The sequence below is a fragment of the Prunus mume genome, linkage group LG3 (assembly GCF_029339155.1).
Source record: "Prunus mume cultivar Tortuosa linkage group LG3, ASM2933915v1, whole genome shotgun sequence".
Lineage (NCBI taxonomy): Eukaryota > Viridiplantae > Streptophyta > Magnoliopsida > Rosales > Rosaceae > Prunus > Prunus mume.
The window spans coordinates 14,906,137-14,924,192 of NC_142700.1; the positions used below are offsets into that span (position 1 = coordinate 14,906,137).

General features: G+C 41.1%; 2 protein-coding genes and 1 pseudogene across 4 annotated transcripts; all 3 read left to right on the forward strand.

Annotated features, from left to right (window-relative positions):
* The first annotated feature begins 323 nt into the window (after window positions 1-323).
* On the forward strand, window positions 324-3,902 carry LOC148918833 (G-type lectin S-receptor-like serine/threonine-protein kinase SD1-1). The gene is made up of 7 exons (XM_089048173.1): window positions 324-1,727; window positions 1,909-2,043; window positions 2,269-2,426; window positions 2,502-2,712; window positions 2,829-3,066; window positions 3,139-3,289; window positions 3,391-3,902. Exons 1-7 carry the CDS (start codon window positions 1,547-1,549, stop codon window positions 3,694-3,696), a joined length of 1,380 nt encoding a protein of 459 aa, XP_088904299.1. The 5' UTR covers window positions 324-1,546; the 3' UTR covers window positions 3,697-3,902.
* LOC148918834 (G-type lectin S-receptor-like serine/threonine-protein kinase At4g27290 pseudogene) lies at window positions 435-1,416 on the forward strand (annotated as a pseudogene).
* A 2,107-nt stretch (window positions 3,903-6,009) lies between the features above and the next one.
* Window positions 6,010-10,069, forward strand: LOC103326305 (G-type lectin S-receptor-like serine/threonine-protein kinase At4g27290). Of its 3 annotated transcripts, none has more exons than XM_089048175.1 (8): window positions 6,010-6,129; window positions 6,739-7,953; window positions 8,102-8,218; window positions 8,441-8,589; window positions 8,671-8,881; window positions 9,005-9,248; window positions 9,349-9,496; window positions 9,582-10,069. In XM_089048175.1, the coding sequence occupies exons 2-8, from the start codon at window positions 6,870-6,872 to the stop codon at window positions 9,882-9,884; spliced, it is 2,256 nt and encodes a 751-aa protein (XP_088904301.1). In that variant the 5' UTR covers window positions 6,010-6,129; window positions 6,739-6,869; the 3' UTR covers window positions 9,885-10,069. The 3 variants fall into 3 exon arrangements, with proteins under 3 accessions (XP_088904301.1, XP_088904300.1, XP_008226742.3); XM_089048174.1 differs by lacking the exon at window positions 6,010-6,129 and adding an exon at window positions 6,274-6,401; XM_008228520.3 differs by lacking the exon at window positions 6,010-6,129 and having other exon boundaries at window positions 6,532-7,953.
* The last annotated feature ends 7,987 nt before the right edge of the window (window positions 10,070-18,056 follow it).

An 18,056-nucleotide genomic window follows, 5' to 3' on the forward strand; every position in this document is an offset into this window, starting at 1 on the left:
CTACGATCAGGACGTAAGAAACAAGTCGTCAGGGCCCAGCTCGAGCTCGCCCACTCTTTTCAACATGATCCAACTTTCAATTTTATCTGAAATTGAAGGAGTCCTCTCAAGAGGTAGAAATCCAATCGGGCAATGGTGTTGACTTGACTCCTTCCTATTCTCCGAAGCAGATTGACCTGAGGGAGGGAGGCAAAAAAAGGACCAACAGCTCCAGCTGCTTGTATTAAAGCTATCTACAAGATTATTGCTTGATTTTCCTCATTGACAACCCTATGATTTTCTATATGTCCAAGATTTGTTGGGAGCTTTAATGGAGGCATTGAATGCGCCTGAAATATTTGGTTAGCTTACAAGAACAGCAGAGTCAAGAAATTTCCTAAAATATTTCACTTATTTGAAACTTGAATTCTCCTACTCATGCAGAAAGAAGAGCTATGGAAATCTTTACAATGCTCTTTGTCTTTACGTCACTTCTGTTCTCCATTCTAAGTATCTCCAACACCAAAGACATCATCACTCCAAGTGTATCGATCAGATATGGAGAGACCCTTGTTTCCTCCGGTGGAAGCTTCCAATTAGGATTCTTTAGACCTGGCAATTCGAGTAACCAATACTTGGGAATATGGTACAATGAAATATCTCCTCAGACAATTGTATGGGTGGCCAACAGAGAAAATCCACTTACTCATCTCTCAGCAGGAGCTTTGAATATCACTGATCAAGGAGCTCTTGTTCTTTTAAGTGACACAAATAGAAATAGCATTGTTTGGTCATCCAACACTTCAAGAAAATTCATAAGGAAACCAGTTGCTCAGCTCCAAGAAACAGGAAATCTTGTTGTGAAAGATGGAAATGAGCTTGTGTGGCAGAGCTTTGATTATCCAACTGATAATTTGCTACCAGGAATGAAGCTTGGCTGGAACTTGAAAACCGGGCTAAACAAAGTTTTGTCTTCTTGGAAAGATGCAGATGATCCAGCTCCGGGCGAATTCTCATTTTCCATAGATCGTAGTGGATACCCTCAACTGGTGGTTAAGAAAGGTCCTAGAGCACAGTATAGGTTGGGTTCATGGAATGGCCTTGGTTTTACAGGGAGTCCTGAACTTGGATCTGGGAATGAATTATTCAAATTCGACTTCGTGTCGAATGAGAGTGAGGTCTCTTACAGGTTTGAGCTCCTGAAGGATGCATTGCATTCAAGATTACTGCTGAACTTGTCCGGTGGCTTGCAGCGGTTCATGTGGGTTGATAAATCACAGAGCAATAACATAATTTACTCTGCTCCGGTAGATCGGTGTGACACCTATGATTTATGTGGTGCATATGCATTTTCTCTCTGCAAGCTTGGTGCTGATCCTAAATGTTCATGCTTACAAGGTTTTGAACCAAAATCTCCAACATACAAGAGCTCCTTGATCAGAATTCGAAAAACGCATCTTTGGGGTGTGTTCCTAAAACTCCACTGGGTTGTAGTAATGGAGACGGATTTCAGAATTTCACTAGGGCAAAATTACCGGATACATCTTCGTCATGGATCAATAGTACTATGTCCCTCGAGGAATGCAAGAAAATATGTTTGAGAAACTGCTCTTGCACAGCATATGCAAATTTGGATATTAGTGAAGGAGGAAGTGGATGTTTGCTTTGGTTTGGTGACCTCATTGATATAAAAGAATTCGACTCTGGTGGGCAAGACCTTTTTGTCCGGACAGCCCTCTTGGGATTAGGTACTTGGTTTTGTTTCATGTTCTTTCAAGTTAGTTTCTTCCTTACTTTTTTTCTGGTCTTGTTTATAGGATGTTATGTTGAGCACAAGGGAAAGGCTGCACTAATGATTAACAAATTATTTGATTTTAACTTTTAGTTGTAACTTGGAACACATCACTAAATCTACGTGTGATCTTTCAGATGACATCAAGACAAGCAAGCCCTCTGGTGTAAAGAAAAAAGTGGCAATCATAGCCAGCGTTGGGCTGCTAGGCATGGGAATGATAATACTAGGATTGGTTTTTTACAAGCGGAAGAAGAAATTGAAAGCACAAGGTAGAAATTAATTAACATCACCATTTTGTTGATCATGTGTTACACAGAGTTCTCTGTGTTTTCCTTTCTGTGTTTTTTTTTTTTTTTTTTTTTTTTGGGTTGTCATGCTTTTCACTAAGAGTAGGAGAGGACAAAATTCTGGAAGGTGACAGATTTTTTTTTATCCTCCCTTCCTCTTCCTGTTTTGGAAGAATCATGAACTTATTGCTTCATCAACTGTCTCAGGAAAAATGAAAAACATACGTGAAAAGAACTTTGATTTTGAATTCGGAAACGAAGACTTGGAGCTGATAACATTTGATTTGGCCACCGTATCTAGAGCCACTGATAATTTCTCAAACAATAACAAGCTGGGAGAAGGTGGCTTTGGACCAGTATACAAGGTAACAAAAGTATAATGTGATGTATTATTAGTTCAAAAATATATCTCTCAACTGACTGGAAATGATGCTTTCTAGGGCATACTGATAGAGGGGCAAGATATAGCAGTCAAAAGGCTTTCAAAATGTTCGGGGCAAGGAATTAAAGAATTCATGAATGAAGTAATATTGATTGCTAAACTTCAACACAGAAATCTTGTAAAGCTTCTTGGTTGCTGTATTGAGGGAGACGAAAAAATGTTAATTTATGAATACATGCCCAACAAGAGCTTGGACTACTTCATATTTGGTTTGAACCTCCATCAACTATGCTAGCACTCCCATCAGTCTTTTCATAATTCATCTTAAATTTTTTGTTCTAAAATTAAGTGTAGATTAAACTAACTTTTATGATCAATTGGTCAGATGATACAAGAAGTAAATTCCTCGGTTGGGATCAACGCATCAATATCATCGGTGGAATTGCTCGAGGACTTCTTTATCTTCACCAAGATTCTAGACTGAGGATAATCCATAGGGATCTTAAAACCAGCAATGTTTTGCTAGATAAAGATATGAATCCAAAAATATCTGATTTTGGCACGGCTAGAGCATTCGGGGCAGATCAAACTGAGGAAAATACTAATAGAGTGGTTGGAACTTAGTAGGTAGCTCTGAATTTGTCTCATACATTTTACGTTGTTGGTGAACTCGTAACTCCAACTTCATTTTGCAGTGGCTACATGTCTCCTGAGTACGTAGTTGATGGAATCTTCTCAATCAAATCCGATGTCTATAGCTTCGGTGTCATGGTGCTGGAGATAGTGAGTGGGAAGAAGAACAGGGGATTTTATCATCCGGACCACCAGCTTAACCTTCTAGGACATGTAAGCTTTATTAAAGCACAACTTGTTCAAGCTTACTTCGTACGTATTTTTAACATGGGAAGGAAGGAAGAGCATTATAACATAAATTTGATTAATTTCAGGCATGGACTCTATGGATTGAAGGAAGGCCATTGGAAGTACTGGATGAGGTGTTAGATGGCTCGTGTCCTCTACCAGACGTGTCGCGATGCATTCACATAGCTCTGTTGTGTGTGCAGCAACAACCAGAAGATAGACCAAACATGGCATCTGTGGTGCTGATGTTGGGTGGTGAGGGTTCATTGCCTGCGCCCAAACAACCTGGTTTCTTTACTGACAGGAACCCAGTTGAAGCAGATTCTTCATCCATCAACCGTGAATCTCACTCAATAAATGAGATGACTGTAACGCTGTTGGAGGCAAGATAGAACCTCTTTAGCTCAAATACGATATGGACCTAATAATTATATACATTTTGTTTTTTTTTTTTTTTTTTTTGGTGTGGAAATTTGCACAAATACAATATGGACCTAAAAAATTTCTTTTTTACAATTTACCACCTATATTTATTCCAAATGTACCATTTCCGTTGAATTTTATGTTAAGTGAAGTCACATGAATCATATCAAGCAAATGCTATTTTCTACAGATATTTTATCAAAATAGTGAGCAGAAACAAAATTGCCTGTCATTTCATATGAATGCTCATTTTTAGTTTTCAAAGCAAACAAGGGCACATTTGTAACTTACTTGAGAAATTAAAGTACTCATAGTAAAACTTAAGAACTCATATGCGGTGTGCTCGCTTTCTACAGTCGAGTTAGTTCAATTCACCAAAATAGAAATTCGTTTCTTCTTATTTTCGAGCACTTTTTATGATGGGTATGGTCTATTTCTATGATACCATTTTAAAATCATCTGTCTAAATAGAACTATTACAAGCAAATCGATAAATTTATTATTTTCATTAAATACTGAAATGGCCAAACTACTAATTAAATAGCTGAACTAGTTTTTTATTTTATTAGTTTTTTCAGGAATGATGATTATAAAAATGTAAAAAGACTTTCATGAAACGGGAATATCACATTTCTATTTAAACCATGCACTTCTCTTTGTTCACTCAATGTTCTAAGTTCACCTCAACTTCTAATTCAAATTTTTACAATTTCTAAGAAAACCCCGCACTTCCTAAATACACACCCAGCAAAAACAAAAAAAAAAACAAAAACTCATCAACCTCACACCGCAGGTTATAATTGATTCACAACCTTTGACAGTAGCTATACTTGAGGCCTTGTTCTTCGGCGAGAACATTGCGTTCCTTGGAGCTATAGGCCTTGTTCTTGGTGTAATTGGACTTTTACTTCTTGAGGTAAATCTTTTCTTTTCTTCCATGGCGTTGTCAGTTTCATTCCATTGGCTTTTGATTATTCTAGCCAATGCTTGCTTATTGCGATTTCAAATCTTGAATTCATAACTTTAATTGCAAACCAACAACATGTGAATGCACAACTTTTATTTGTTTGACAAAGACTGTTTTCTTCCCCAACGGAAAATGCTTCCCAAGCGTGTTGAATGTTTTGTCATCATCAACTGTTAATTCTTTATGATGTATTGTTAATTTGACATTGTAACGACCCGGTCCTAAATAATTTGGCGAATATTAATTTATTCAAATAAAAGGACCATTTTGCCCCTAGAATATTTTATGAGGTTTAAAGTTGACTTTTTGACCGGAGAATTCGGGGCGGGTCCTGTCAGCTTGGTATCAGAGCAAGCATCAACTACTCGGGTTCCCACGTTTCATCCTCCACAACATGTAGGCAGCCAAGCCAATAGCTCCATCCAAACAAGCAGAGGAAGAGAAGTCTTCTTCTTCCACTAAGAATATCCTTTAATAGCTGTTGTAATGCTTAATCTTCCTCTGAAAGCTAAACGCTTCCATTTGTGATTTGATTCTCTTCTAGCTCTCCCATGAAGAGAAGTCCAAACTCTTTGGGGTGACAAGTATGAAATTTCGGCGACGAAATTTTTATAAGGGGGTAGTCTGTAACGACCTGGTCCTAAATAATTTGGCGAATATTAATTTATTCAAATAAAAGGACCATTTTGCCCCTAGAATATTTTATGAGGTTTAAAGTTGACTTTTTGACCGGAAAATTCGAGGCAGGTCTGTCAGACATTACTCTATAGAGAGACTTTCCTGAATTGGTAATTCTAATAGTTATCATAAGCTCTTCTGTCAGATACAATTGTAAGGCCATAGACAATGTTTTGTTCATTTCTTCATCGTGGATTTTCATGGGGTTGATCTTGATGCTAGAATAGTTTAACTTGTGCAGTTAGGTTTGTGGGGGAACTTCTCACATTACATACCTCAAATGACAGGCCACAAGTCACTATTTGCATACCATTTGTAAAAAGAAGATTAGAGTGTAGTAGGTTTCTTGGATTGAAAGAGATAGTAATCCAGCAATAGGGTGTAGAGAAGTTTGTGTTTTTCTGAAACTTAATATAAAGAGTGTTGGGGTGTGTGTATAGATGTACTGCGATTAAGTATTAAGTTAGATAAGATTAATGATTTAAGTATTGGAGTAAATAAAGAAAAATATGGGGTTTAAATAGAAAAACTCACCGGGGATAGCAGCCGTCATTTTCTTCCCTTTCTACCTTTTTAACTCTTTGCTTTCGATATTTGCAACCGCTCATTTTTAAGAGAAAAGTTGCAACGGGATATTTGTTAGTTGGTTTCAGACCATTGTGGAAACACAGATTACACTGATGATATTTGGATGCCGCAGATGAAAACAACAATGCCGCCACTGTTCTCTGTCTTTGACGATCTGCAAGTGCCAAAAGTTAAGTACCCACCAAATTTTCTCTTCTTTGAATTCTCTTTTGAAATTTCAAAGTCGAACGAACTAAATGGGCAAAGATTCTGAGAGAAAAAGCTCAAAATTCTTTTAGCTAAGGCAGAAGCAATGTGAAGTCTTGGGTTGATTTTCGTCTGATGTGAACTGATAATGACTGGGATTTCTGTACACAAGAAATTTTGTACAAGAAGGAACCCAGCAGTAAAAGAATGGAAAACTTTTAGTCCAAACCGCGTTTTGTATTCAACTGATGACAGGTAGGGCCTCACTATTGATGGACTGACTCATGTAGCAAACTCATGCGTGAATTAACAGTAGTACTATATAGATGAAGCAGGTGGCAAAGAAAAATCTAATTTTGCCTTGTGAATATACCTACCCATTTCACAATTTCCACAATTATTTGACGTTTGGATGAGGCTGGTTATAATATTCTCAATTATCAACCACAAGCATCTTTTCTTTCTAATCTTTAACTTGAAGGAAACCTCTCGCAAGGACAGAGAAAAAATAAAAATTTATTAATGGGTGGTCTTTGTTTTCTGCTTATTAGTACTAATTTGCTCTTTCTGTTTTTCACAATTTCCTCTGCAGTTGACAGCATTAGCCTCTCGCAGTCTATCAGTGACAACAGGACGTTGGTTTCTAGTGATGGAAGCTTTGAGCTTGGTTTCTTCAGTCCTGGTAGCTCCACGAATCGTTACTTGGGAATTTGGTACAAGAACATGAACATCCCAGGTAGAACTGTTGTTTGGGTTGCAAACAGATGCAACCCCATTAATGATTCTTCCGGCATGTTGATGATAAACAGCACAGGCAATCTTGTGCTGTTTGGTCAGAACAAGAGTGTTGTTTGGTCCACAAGCTCAGTTAAACGTGTTGAAAATGCAATGGTACAGCTTTTAGATTCTGGAAATTTGGTAGTAAGAGATGCGAAAGATGGAATTTCAGGACCCTATTTGTGGCAAAGTTTCGACTATCCTTCTGATACATTGTTACCAGGAATGAAGTTGGGATGGGACTTAAGGACGGGTCTGAAACGACACATATCGGCATGGAAAAACTCAGAAGATCCCTGTCCAGGAAATTTCACGTATGGGATTGAAATGGAACGTCAAGCATACCCTGAGGCATATATTCGCAATGGCACTGCGAAAATTTATCGTGCCAGTCCGTTTAATGGCCTCACTTTCTGTGGTTCATCAGAGAAACATCCTGCTCGTTACGGTTTCAGCTTTGTGTACAATGATGATGAAGTGTACTACATGTACAAACCTACCATTAAGTCTATAACCTCAAGAATAGTTTTGAACCAAACCACCAGTTCATGTATTCGGTTTCATTGGAAGAAAGAAGATGAAGCTTGGACTGCCCATTTATCAAGACCTAGAGATGTGTGTGATCATTATGGCTTCTGTGGAGCGAATGGAAATTGTATTGGTGAGAATCCAGTCTGCCAATGTCTAAAGGGATTCAAGCCTAAGTCTCAAGAAAAATGGAATTTGGCGGACTGGTCTCTAGGATGTGTGCGCAATAAACCCTTGAGCTGTCAGAAAACAGATAAAGATGGGTTTCTCAAACTCGTTGGCTTGAAATTGCCAGATACTACGCATTCTTGGGTGAACAAAAGTATGAATCTCAAGGAATGCAGAGCCGAATGCTTGAACAACTGTTCTTGTATGGCTTATAGAAGCTCAGACATCAGAGGAGGTACTGGCTGTGCCATCTGGTTTGGTGATCTAATAGATACCACACAGGCTTTGACTTCTGGGCAGGAAATATATATTCGAATGTCAGCTTCGGAGTTAGGTATGAAACTTTGTAACGTAAAGTTGCTTGTTTATGTCACCAGTGCATTTTGCTTTTATCAAAGTTAAAGAACTGACCAATCTTTTTGAATTTTTTTTGTGGCTGCAATTTAACTGTATTTGCTTTACTACATCATTCAACAATGAAGAAGAAAATGACGGTAAGCTGAAGACTGCATTGATAGTTGTAGCTGTCATAGCAGTGGTGTTTTCTGGAGTGCTGTTAGTTGCCTATTACATTCACCGGAGAAGGAAAAAATTAAAGGGTAGATTAACTCACCCTGACCATCTTTCCAAGTATTTATTTATCCATGTTTTTAAACTCTGTTTTGATGACTATTTGAGAGAAGTTTTATCTAGTTTAAATTTGTTCGAAAGTATATGGTTGAACCAATATGTATTTCATCTGCGGATAAAACCTTTTGTTCACTTACTCCTATTGGCTATAGCTAACATGATGTCCATTTCCCCTGCGTGAGAGAAAACAGAAATAAGAGACAGAAATCAGGACAATGAGGGGGCACCAAAGGAGGACCTGGAGCTCCCGCTCTTCGAATTGGCCACTGTAATTAGTGCCACAGATAACTTTTCAAGCAATAACAAGCTGGGAGAAGGTGGCTTTGGACCAGTTTACAAGGTAAATTTGTAACTTGTATAATAAGGGGCATATTAACTTGCTTTTCAGGGTAGCAGTATTTGAAATAGTGTGAATTTACAGGGGACGCTAGCAGATGGACAAGAAATTGCTGTGAAGAGGCTTTCAAGAAGTTCTGGCCAAGGAATGAACGAGTTCATGACTGAAGTTATACTGATTGCCAAACTTCAGCACCGAAATCTGGTAAAACTTCTTGGTTGCTGCGTTCAAGGAGACGAGAAAATGCTGATCTATGAATACATGCCCAACGGAAGCCTGGACTCATTCATCTTTGGTTTGGACTTTTGAAAACCTTATTAATTTGCTCAAAATTAATGCTTAATAGCTATAAAACAAATTCATATTTAAGCAATTTTCTATAGAGAGTTGAAGTTGGATTTGCATTCAACTTTGCCAGATCAAACGAGTGGAGAACTACTGTTAGATTGGCCTAAACGTTACCACATTATTTGTGGAATTGCTCGTGGTCTCCTCTATCTGCACCAAGATTCCAGGCTAAGGATTATTCATAGAGATCTCAAAGCAAGTAATGTCCTACTTGATAATGAAATGAATCCAAAAATTTCGGACTTTGGCTTGGCTCGAACATTGACTGGGGGAAATCAGACTGGAGGAAATACAAACAGAGTGGTTGGAACATAGTAAGTTTGTCTTTTAATATTTTCTGTAGGTACACTTTTAATCCTGATCAATGGTTTCTGTTGTGATCTCACTTCTCCATGATGTTTCTGTTTTCTACAGCGGTTACATGGCACCCGAGTATGTTATTGACGGTCAATTTTCTGTAAAGTCTGATGTCTTTAGCTTTGGTGTTTTGGTGCTGGAGGTCATTAGTGGAAGGAAAAACAAGGGATTCTACCATCCAACCAGCCCTAACCTTATTGGACATGCAAGTATCAAGAGTAAACTTTCTTCTTGCTGCATATATTCGCCGAATAGATGGTAATTGATGAAGGATTTTTGGCATGTTTCAGGCATGGAGATTATGGAATGAAGGAAGGCATTTAGAACTGATTGATACATATTTAGGAAGTGCATCTACTCTATCAGAAATGTCGCGTTGCATCCATGTTAGTCTCTTGTGTGTGCAGCATCATCCTGAGGACAGGCCAAGCATGGCGTCTGTGGTTATAATGCTGGGAAGTGAGATGGCTTTGGCTCAGCCCAAACAACCTGGTTTCTTCATGGAAAAGGAATCACATGAAGCAGGTCATTCTTCAGAAAAGCAATCATCTTCAGCCAACGAATTATCCATTACGGTTTTGGAGGCTCGATAAGGTTCGATTATATATGTTCTTGCTGCTATCTTGACATGTTCATATATTTCCAAAACATGCAAGTTTGTAGATTCAAGTGGTTCTGTACTTAGTTCAAGCATTGAGGCTAGATAAATACCACAAAGCTATTCATCTCATGCTACGTCTATTTTTCTGTATATATTCGTTCAGTATATTTCCTTCGATCCCTCTCCTTTTCTGTATGAGATTCCATTCCCTCTCCATTTTTTTTCCCTTTGGTGCAAATTGCAACAATTTATAAAGTGATATTCTAAACCATTCTAATATACGGATCCAATTAGATACAAAAGGGCGGGCACATTTTTCATGCTTCATGTCCATAAGAACACAAGAGAAAAGATTGATGATGCTCGATATGCTTCATGTCTTGTATGCGATATATATATATATATATATATCAAGAAAATAAGGTTTTTATTATATCAAGATCTGATTTTTTTTTTTTTCCATCAATAAAGATGTGCTTATTACTATGTAACTTATAAGAGAAATGCTAGCAACTTTCTCTCTAACATTCTATTTTGAACCTTCTCCCTTCTCCTCATGACAAGTGTCACTTTCCTTATACTTAAACTAAAACAATATTATTAATGCATAACACAAGTTAGTTTTTGTTTTCTAAGTTTACCCTTATTAAATGTATTACCTTTTATATTTCCTTCAATTCATCCAAATTTTGTTACAACTTCCTTAACACATTGTTAAAAATTAAATTTTTTTTTTAAAAAACAACATTTAAAAAAATTAAGATAAAGTTTGTTTCATGACATTGTTATTATGAAAGTGATATCATCATTATTTTGTGTTTAACAAAACATACGTCCTCTTTGAGGAAAAGAAAAAAACTTTAGTTTTTATTTTCTTATTTAATTTTTTAACAAGGTAGTAAGAAAGTTGTAAAAACACTAGCTTGTTAGTAATAAAATGAGTTCATACATTCAATAAGAGTAAACTTGGAAAACAAAAACTAGTTTGTGTGATGTATTAATAACAGTGTTTTAAGTCTAAGGAAAGTGATACTTGTTATGATAAAAATGGAAAATATCCAAAAGAGAATATTAGAGAGAGAGTTGCCAGCATTCCCCAACTTATAATCCTAAGTTCCACAATTATGATAATGGGTTATACCTCTCTATAATCTTAGCTTATAGATCTTGGCAAAAACAAAAGAAAAAAAAACAAAGGTCATATGAATCTTCCCAAAAATTGAAAAAATAAAATAAAATCTGACGGAGCATCAAACACAATATAACTTAGTCAGACTATTTATCCAGAATAGTACCAAACGCTTTATAATTTTATGAATAAATAGTCAGTCATCTGCAGAACAGATTAATACTATCCTATAGAAATTAGTTAGCACAGTTCAACGTACCAAACAAACCCTTAAAAACATGTATAGTTTACATTGCAATCAAGGTTAAGAACTAAAATTTAAAATTTTAAAAAAAAGATATTTAAATAACTAAATTTTGGAAAAAAATAACGAGACCCGAATTCCTGAAACCGGAGGCGAATCCCGTCTTTTGCCAACATCACCCGATGTCGGGCCCACTTACTAAAAACCAAGACTTTCTACCAAAAATTTGGCAGAGTCTCCCCTGTAATTATGCACAAACCCAACAAAATTCAACCTGCATAATATACATAATATGAATCCTAACGGCCAGCATGCTTTCAACATTTCACTAAACATACTAAATGGCCTCCGACCTCAAGTAAAAACCTAACATGGGCAATAACAGAGCATCTAATAGAATTAGTTTACAACAACAGTTGAGTAGAAGGAAATTACACAGATCCTAACTAGGAAAGTAAACGGTTCAGCCTCGAACATAGCTTGCAAGTTTCCAAAACCAACTACTGTCTAGGAGGCACAAAACAAAAATATGTGAGTGGACAAAAACAAAGTTTGTATTTAAAACAACATAATAACCCCACCGTGTAAAAATAATGCTCAAGTCATGCAGGTTCACAATTCATAAACCAAAGCTCAAAAACATTAATCTCAAAAATCCATTAAACCCCAAACTCTCCAACCACAACTCCAATCCCAAAACTATCCTGCTCTTACCAACCCACTACATACATACATATATATATATATATACATACATAATTATAAATATAACATATACTTCTCTCACTACTAATGTACCGGGAAAACAATCCAACCAGTTGTTTGGCTAGTGAGAATTTCTAAGCACTATCTTGCGGCTAGGGATGAGCGGTCCAACCGGGGGATGAAACTCTATAGCTCACACACTGGCACTACCAACGACATGTGTAGCTCACAAACTCATAACCAAGTCCTACGTGCGCAGACCACACCATCACACACCGGCACGACCAACGACATATGTGATGATTCCAAGCAATATACATACTCTTCCCATACACCGCGCCAGCAGCAGCGTATGGGAAGTGTCTCACCGACACGCCAGCGACACGTGTAAGACCTACAATCACATGTTCTTCCCTGCGCCCGACGCCAGCGACACGTGTGGGAAGCTTAGTAATCAGGGGATAGTACTAACATAGTGTAATCTTACATTTTCTCTCAACACCCCTTTCATACTCAAATCTCTCCACAATCTCACATCAACAACTCACATATCTCACACATAAACCATATATACAATATAGATAGTATTTCCCAAAATCCACACACATGCTCTCAATACTCAAATATGTTGAACCCACAATATATTGCCAAAGCGCTATACAAACATCAAATTCAGCAACCAAATATATATTATATCACAATTACCACTTAAAATATATGCATAAATCTTTTGTCAATAAAACCATGCGTATGATTGAAAACAAAGTCCACTCACGAGTAATCCCAAACTGCTCGACCCTGAGAAGGTCCTGTCTGCTGAGTACAATCGAACTGAGCACCTATTTCAAGATACGAACCCTGAATTAATATAAAATCCCTTTGAAACGGAAATCCCAAAAGAAAATACTTAAATCCCCAAATTCTCGGTGCGTCTACGTAGAAAGAGGTATCCTAAGGTCCGGTTTCAGGTTTAGAAATCGCTCACAAAAGGACGGTTCTCGCTAACCACAAACTTTGAATTATTGAATCGGAACATCCGGGTCTCCGATTCACGGTCCGCGAATTCCTATACAACTCTAAGAGTGCCTAGAACAACATACCTCAATTTGGAAACGATCCAACTGTCAGAAACTAGGACAACGCACAAAATGCGAAATACATACGTTCGTGAGATCCGCGAAATCCTACGCACTCATGACAACACTGAGGATCTCATCAGGACATTTTGCAACTTCCCACCTTTGCCCACACTCCGCCACCGCGCGTTAGCGGCATGGGTGTGTAGAATAATTTCGGCGACGGAAAACTCCACACCACAGCTCACCCTTTCAATCCTAGATACTACCGAGGCAAGGATCACTTCCTTCAACTACGAGGAGGTCAATTCGTAAGGCAACTGGCGAATTTCACCTTGAAATTCGGCCAACTTGGCACCAGGCTGTTATGCTTGGCGGTGAAATCTACCAATCGCCAACATAGGGTGAGGCCCTCGGCTGTAACCCGATCCCGATCCCACCTCGGCTGGAACCGGCGTCCGAAGACCCTAGGGAGAATCGCCAGCAGGCCGAACACATGGAGGACCTCGAAGTCACTCTTCACGAGGACATCCGGATCGCGAGGTTCGGATCGGCACCTCCTTTTCACAAGAGCTTCGCTCTGATCTTGTTACTTTCCTCCGCCTCAACTCGAAGTCTTTGCTTGGTCTTACAACGATATGCCGGGCATATCACCTGACGTCATCTCCCATAGGCTAAGCATTAATCCTGTCGTCCGACCCGTTGGCGAAGCTTCGTGCTTATGACCCAGAGCGATATGAGGCCATGAAGGCCGAGGCCTATAAAGCGAGCACCATTGGATTCATCAAGGAGGTGGATTATCCCACCTGGCTAGCCAATGTGGTAATGATCGTAAACCAAGGAAGGGTGGCGTGTATGTAGACTACGAATCTCAGCGGGCTGCCCAAAGATAGTTTCCCCCTACCCGTATTGACCCTAGTAGCGCAACTGGCGCCACACCCTCCTCGACTTCATGGATGCTTACTCGGTACAACAGGATCTTCATGCACCACGAGGACCAAGCTCATACATCCTTCATCAGCGGACCGTGGCCTTTACTGCTACAAAGTCATGCCCTTCGGCCTCAAGAATGTCGGGGCTACGTATCAGCGTCTGGTGAACAGCATCTTCGCTCCACTAATTGGCAACACCATGGAGGTTTACGTTGATGACATGCTGGTCAAGAGTCGCACTGCTGACCAGACATCCCAACCTCTCTGCCATGTTCACCATTTTGAAGCAGTATAGGATGCGGCTCAACCCTACCAAGTGTGCTTTTGGAATGGCCTCCGGCAAATTCCTTGGCTTCATGATCAGCCAAAAAGGTATTGAGGCCAACCCAGAGAAGATCCGAGCTATCTTAGACATGCGATACCCAAGGCAGTCAAGGACATTGAGCCTTACACAGCCCTAACCAGATTTATCTCTAAGGCCACTAATCGTTGCGCCCCATTCTTCAAGGCACTTTAGGGTAGCAAATGCGGCATTACCTGGAATGCCGAATGTGAGGCCTTGAACTCAAGGCATACATGGAGGAGCCCTTTATTGTCAACCCGAGTGCGGGGCGTCCTCACCATCTACCTCTCTGTCTCGGCCACGTAGTTAGCTCGGTGCTCATTCGACCACACGAAGGTGCTGAGCATCCGGTGCACTATGTGAGCAAAGGATTACAAGATGTGGAGGCTCGGTACCCAGACATTGAGAAACTTGCTTTAGCATTGGTAGTCTCGGCTAGACGCCTCCGACCATACTTTCAAGCTCACACTATCCATATCTTAACCAACCAACCACTGCGGCAAGTGTTACGAGCGAGACTTCGGGAGGTTAGTTAAGTGGGCCATTGAACAGCGAGTTTGATATCACTACAAACCCTTAGACAAGCGTGGCGACTTCATATCTGAATTCACCGAACCCCATACTATGGCGGTTTCAGCCTACTCTTACCTCAGGCAGCACCTAGACTTGGCTCAGCCCTTATGGACCTATGTAGATGGCTCTTCCAATGCCTAGAGATGTGGAGTGGCCTCGTTCTCATCTCCCCAGACAAGGTTGTCTTTGAGTACGCCCTCACTTCAAATTCCACGCCTCCAAGAATGAGGCGAATAGGAAGCACTTTTAGCCGACCTTCGGCTAGCCAAGGAGATGGGTGCCAAGCAAATCCAAATATTCAGCGACTCGTAGCTTGTTGTCCACCAAGTCAACCAGGACTTCACGGCCAAAGACGTCTCCATGACGACCTACCTCCAACATACCCGTCGCTTGCTTACAAATTTTAATGCTTATCTCATAGGCGGTGCCACGTTGAAACAGACCATGCGATGCGTTAGCAAGGCTAGCCTCGGCGATGGAACAGGCAGAGGTCGCAACATCCACATCAAGTTCTTGGGCGGCCCGGCACACGGGCACCACTCATCGTGTCATCGATCACAGCCCTACATGGATGGACCTATCACTCGTTCTTGCGAACCAGACACTACCTGCGATCCTGCTGAAGCGCGGCGTGTTCGCTATCGTTCCGCTCGATACTTGATCATCAATGGCGCCCTATATAAGCGCGGCTTCAACCTTCCTACCTTGGTGCACCCCAGAGGAAGGTACCCACGTCCTAAGGGAGATTCATGAGGGCATCTGTGGCAACCACTCAGGCGCTCGCTCCCTAACACACAAGGTCATTCGGCAGGGATACTTTTGGCCATTACTTCACACCGATGTCCAAACCTTCACCCAAAAGTGCGATAAGTGTCAGCGATTTGTCAATATCCCTCAACTCCCAGCCGAGCCATTGACAGCCATGGTCAGTCCTTGGCCATTCACACAATGGGGACTTGACCTCATTGAACCTATGCCTGAGGGTAAAGGCCAAGTCAAGTACGCCGTCGTGGCCGTCGACTACTTCACTAAGTGGGCTGAAGCTGAGGCCTTAGCCACCATCACTACAGCTCGCATTGAGGCGTTAAATGCGGCAAAATATCGTATGTCGCTTCGGCATCCCCAACACCATCGTCACGGACAACGGCCGACAATTTGACAATGCCAAGTTCAAACAATTTTGTTCCAACCTCAAGATAAAGCTTTGCTTCGCCTCTCTAGCCCATCCTCAATCTAATGGCCAAGTGGAAGCCGTGAACAAGATCATCAAGAAAACTCTAAAAACCAAGCTTGACAAAGCTCAGGGTTGTTGGCCAGAGTTACTCCTAGAGGTTCTCTGGTCCTACCGCACCACCTTTCGTACCTCAACGGGAGAAACACCGTTCTCCCTTTCCTTTGGTATTGAAGCCGCGGCACCAGTGGAGATTGGTCAGCCCACATACCGAACCTCCACTTATGAGGCCGAAGCCAATGACGAGCAGCTAGCCCTGAACCTCGACTTCATTGATGAGCTTTGTGACCAATCCAACATGCACAATGTCGCGTACAAACAGTGCATCGCTAAGTACTACGACTCCCGAGTCAAGCCCCGTGCTTTCAAACTTGGAGACTGGGTCATGCAAGGTTTCCTTGGCCACCAAGAATCCCACTGAAGGTACCTTGGGCCCAATATGGGAAGGTCCTTATGAGGTTACCAAAGTCTGCTGCCCCGACACTTATCAACTTCGTGATACCAAGGGCAAGACCTTGCCTCATCTTTGGAATGCTGATCACCTCAAGTACTACTATAAGCAAACATACCTAGATCCTTAACTCAACCAATTCTTGTACTTTTTGCCTTCCGGCATATATTAAATGAACGCCCGACCCTGGCTCATTCTCATCAATCACATGGTTCTCATTTTGCTAAGCACAATTGATATCAAATGACAAAAGTCTAATATCATAGCAAATCAAGGTAACCTTGCCCTAGGCAAGGCAAAATGTTCATACATAAACAAATAAACATCAAGTGTTTAAACTAAAAAGCTAGAATACATAAAGAAGGCAACGCCTTCAGGACTCGGTAGATGGAGCGTCCGTGGTAGCTGGCTCGCTCTAGGTCTGGAGCGGCATCAGTGGTGGGACTGGATGAAGGAGGCTCGCCACTCGTGTCAAAGTTAATCTCTACCGAAGGGTTGAACATCACCATCCTCTCCTCCCAATGCAGCTGCATCGCTACCATCTGATCCATGATGTAGCTCCTTAGCTCCTCCAAACCCCGAAATGACTCAACTGTTTCGACTCGGTCAGCAGCTACCTCCTCGGCTCTCGACCGCTTCAGCTCTTCCATCTCCTTGGCCATCGCCGCTTTCTGCAGCACTAGGGTGTTCTTCTCTTGGATGGCCTCATGCGCCTCCGCTATCTTATCCTTGGCCATCTCATTGCGCCTCTTCAACCTCTGGATCTCCTTATCTACCTTAGCCATATTCACGTACATCTCGCCATAAGCCTGCAACACAAAGCATGATCAGTCAAAGGCAAATTCGAATTATATGAACAAATTCTTAAAGTAGGACAACTTACATAGGCCTAGGTAAGGAGCGTCTTCTGGGCCCGATCTGCATAGGAGGTAGTGGGGTCCTCGCGAACCTCTGGTCACTCTTCACGCCTTCCAGAAGACATTTACAAACCTCCTGCCGATGCATGGCAGGTTCACCTCCTTCTTCTGCGACGCAACCTGTAGAAGTCCACCTTCTCCACCCATCGGCGTAAACATCATCCATACCAAAGAGGAGCTTGGCGGCACTGTGGGTCAAAGGGAGGAAGCCTCGGCCCTGTCCCCATCACGCTCCGATGAGTTTCCTCAGCGCTCTCTTCTTTCCTGCACCGGCAGCAGGCCTTCATCATCTCTGGGGACGCCTCCCATAAGACCTGAGCACCTCCCTTTTCCACCCTCTTGGCCCGAGACTCCTCAGTTGCATCTCGGGATCATCAAGATCCATGGCCACCTTCGCGCTTCCCCTTATGATACCTGCCACTGCACATCAAAAGCCAAGTTAGTCTCAACTACGAAAAGAATCATAAGACAAACAACAAAGTGACCAGTACTTACTCCCTTGCAAGAGTCCGGACTCGTCAGGTTCTTCAGGGTGACTAGGTTTTGCGCTCACGCTGGGTCTC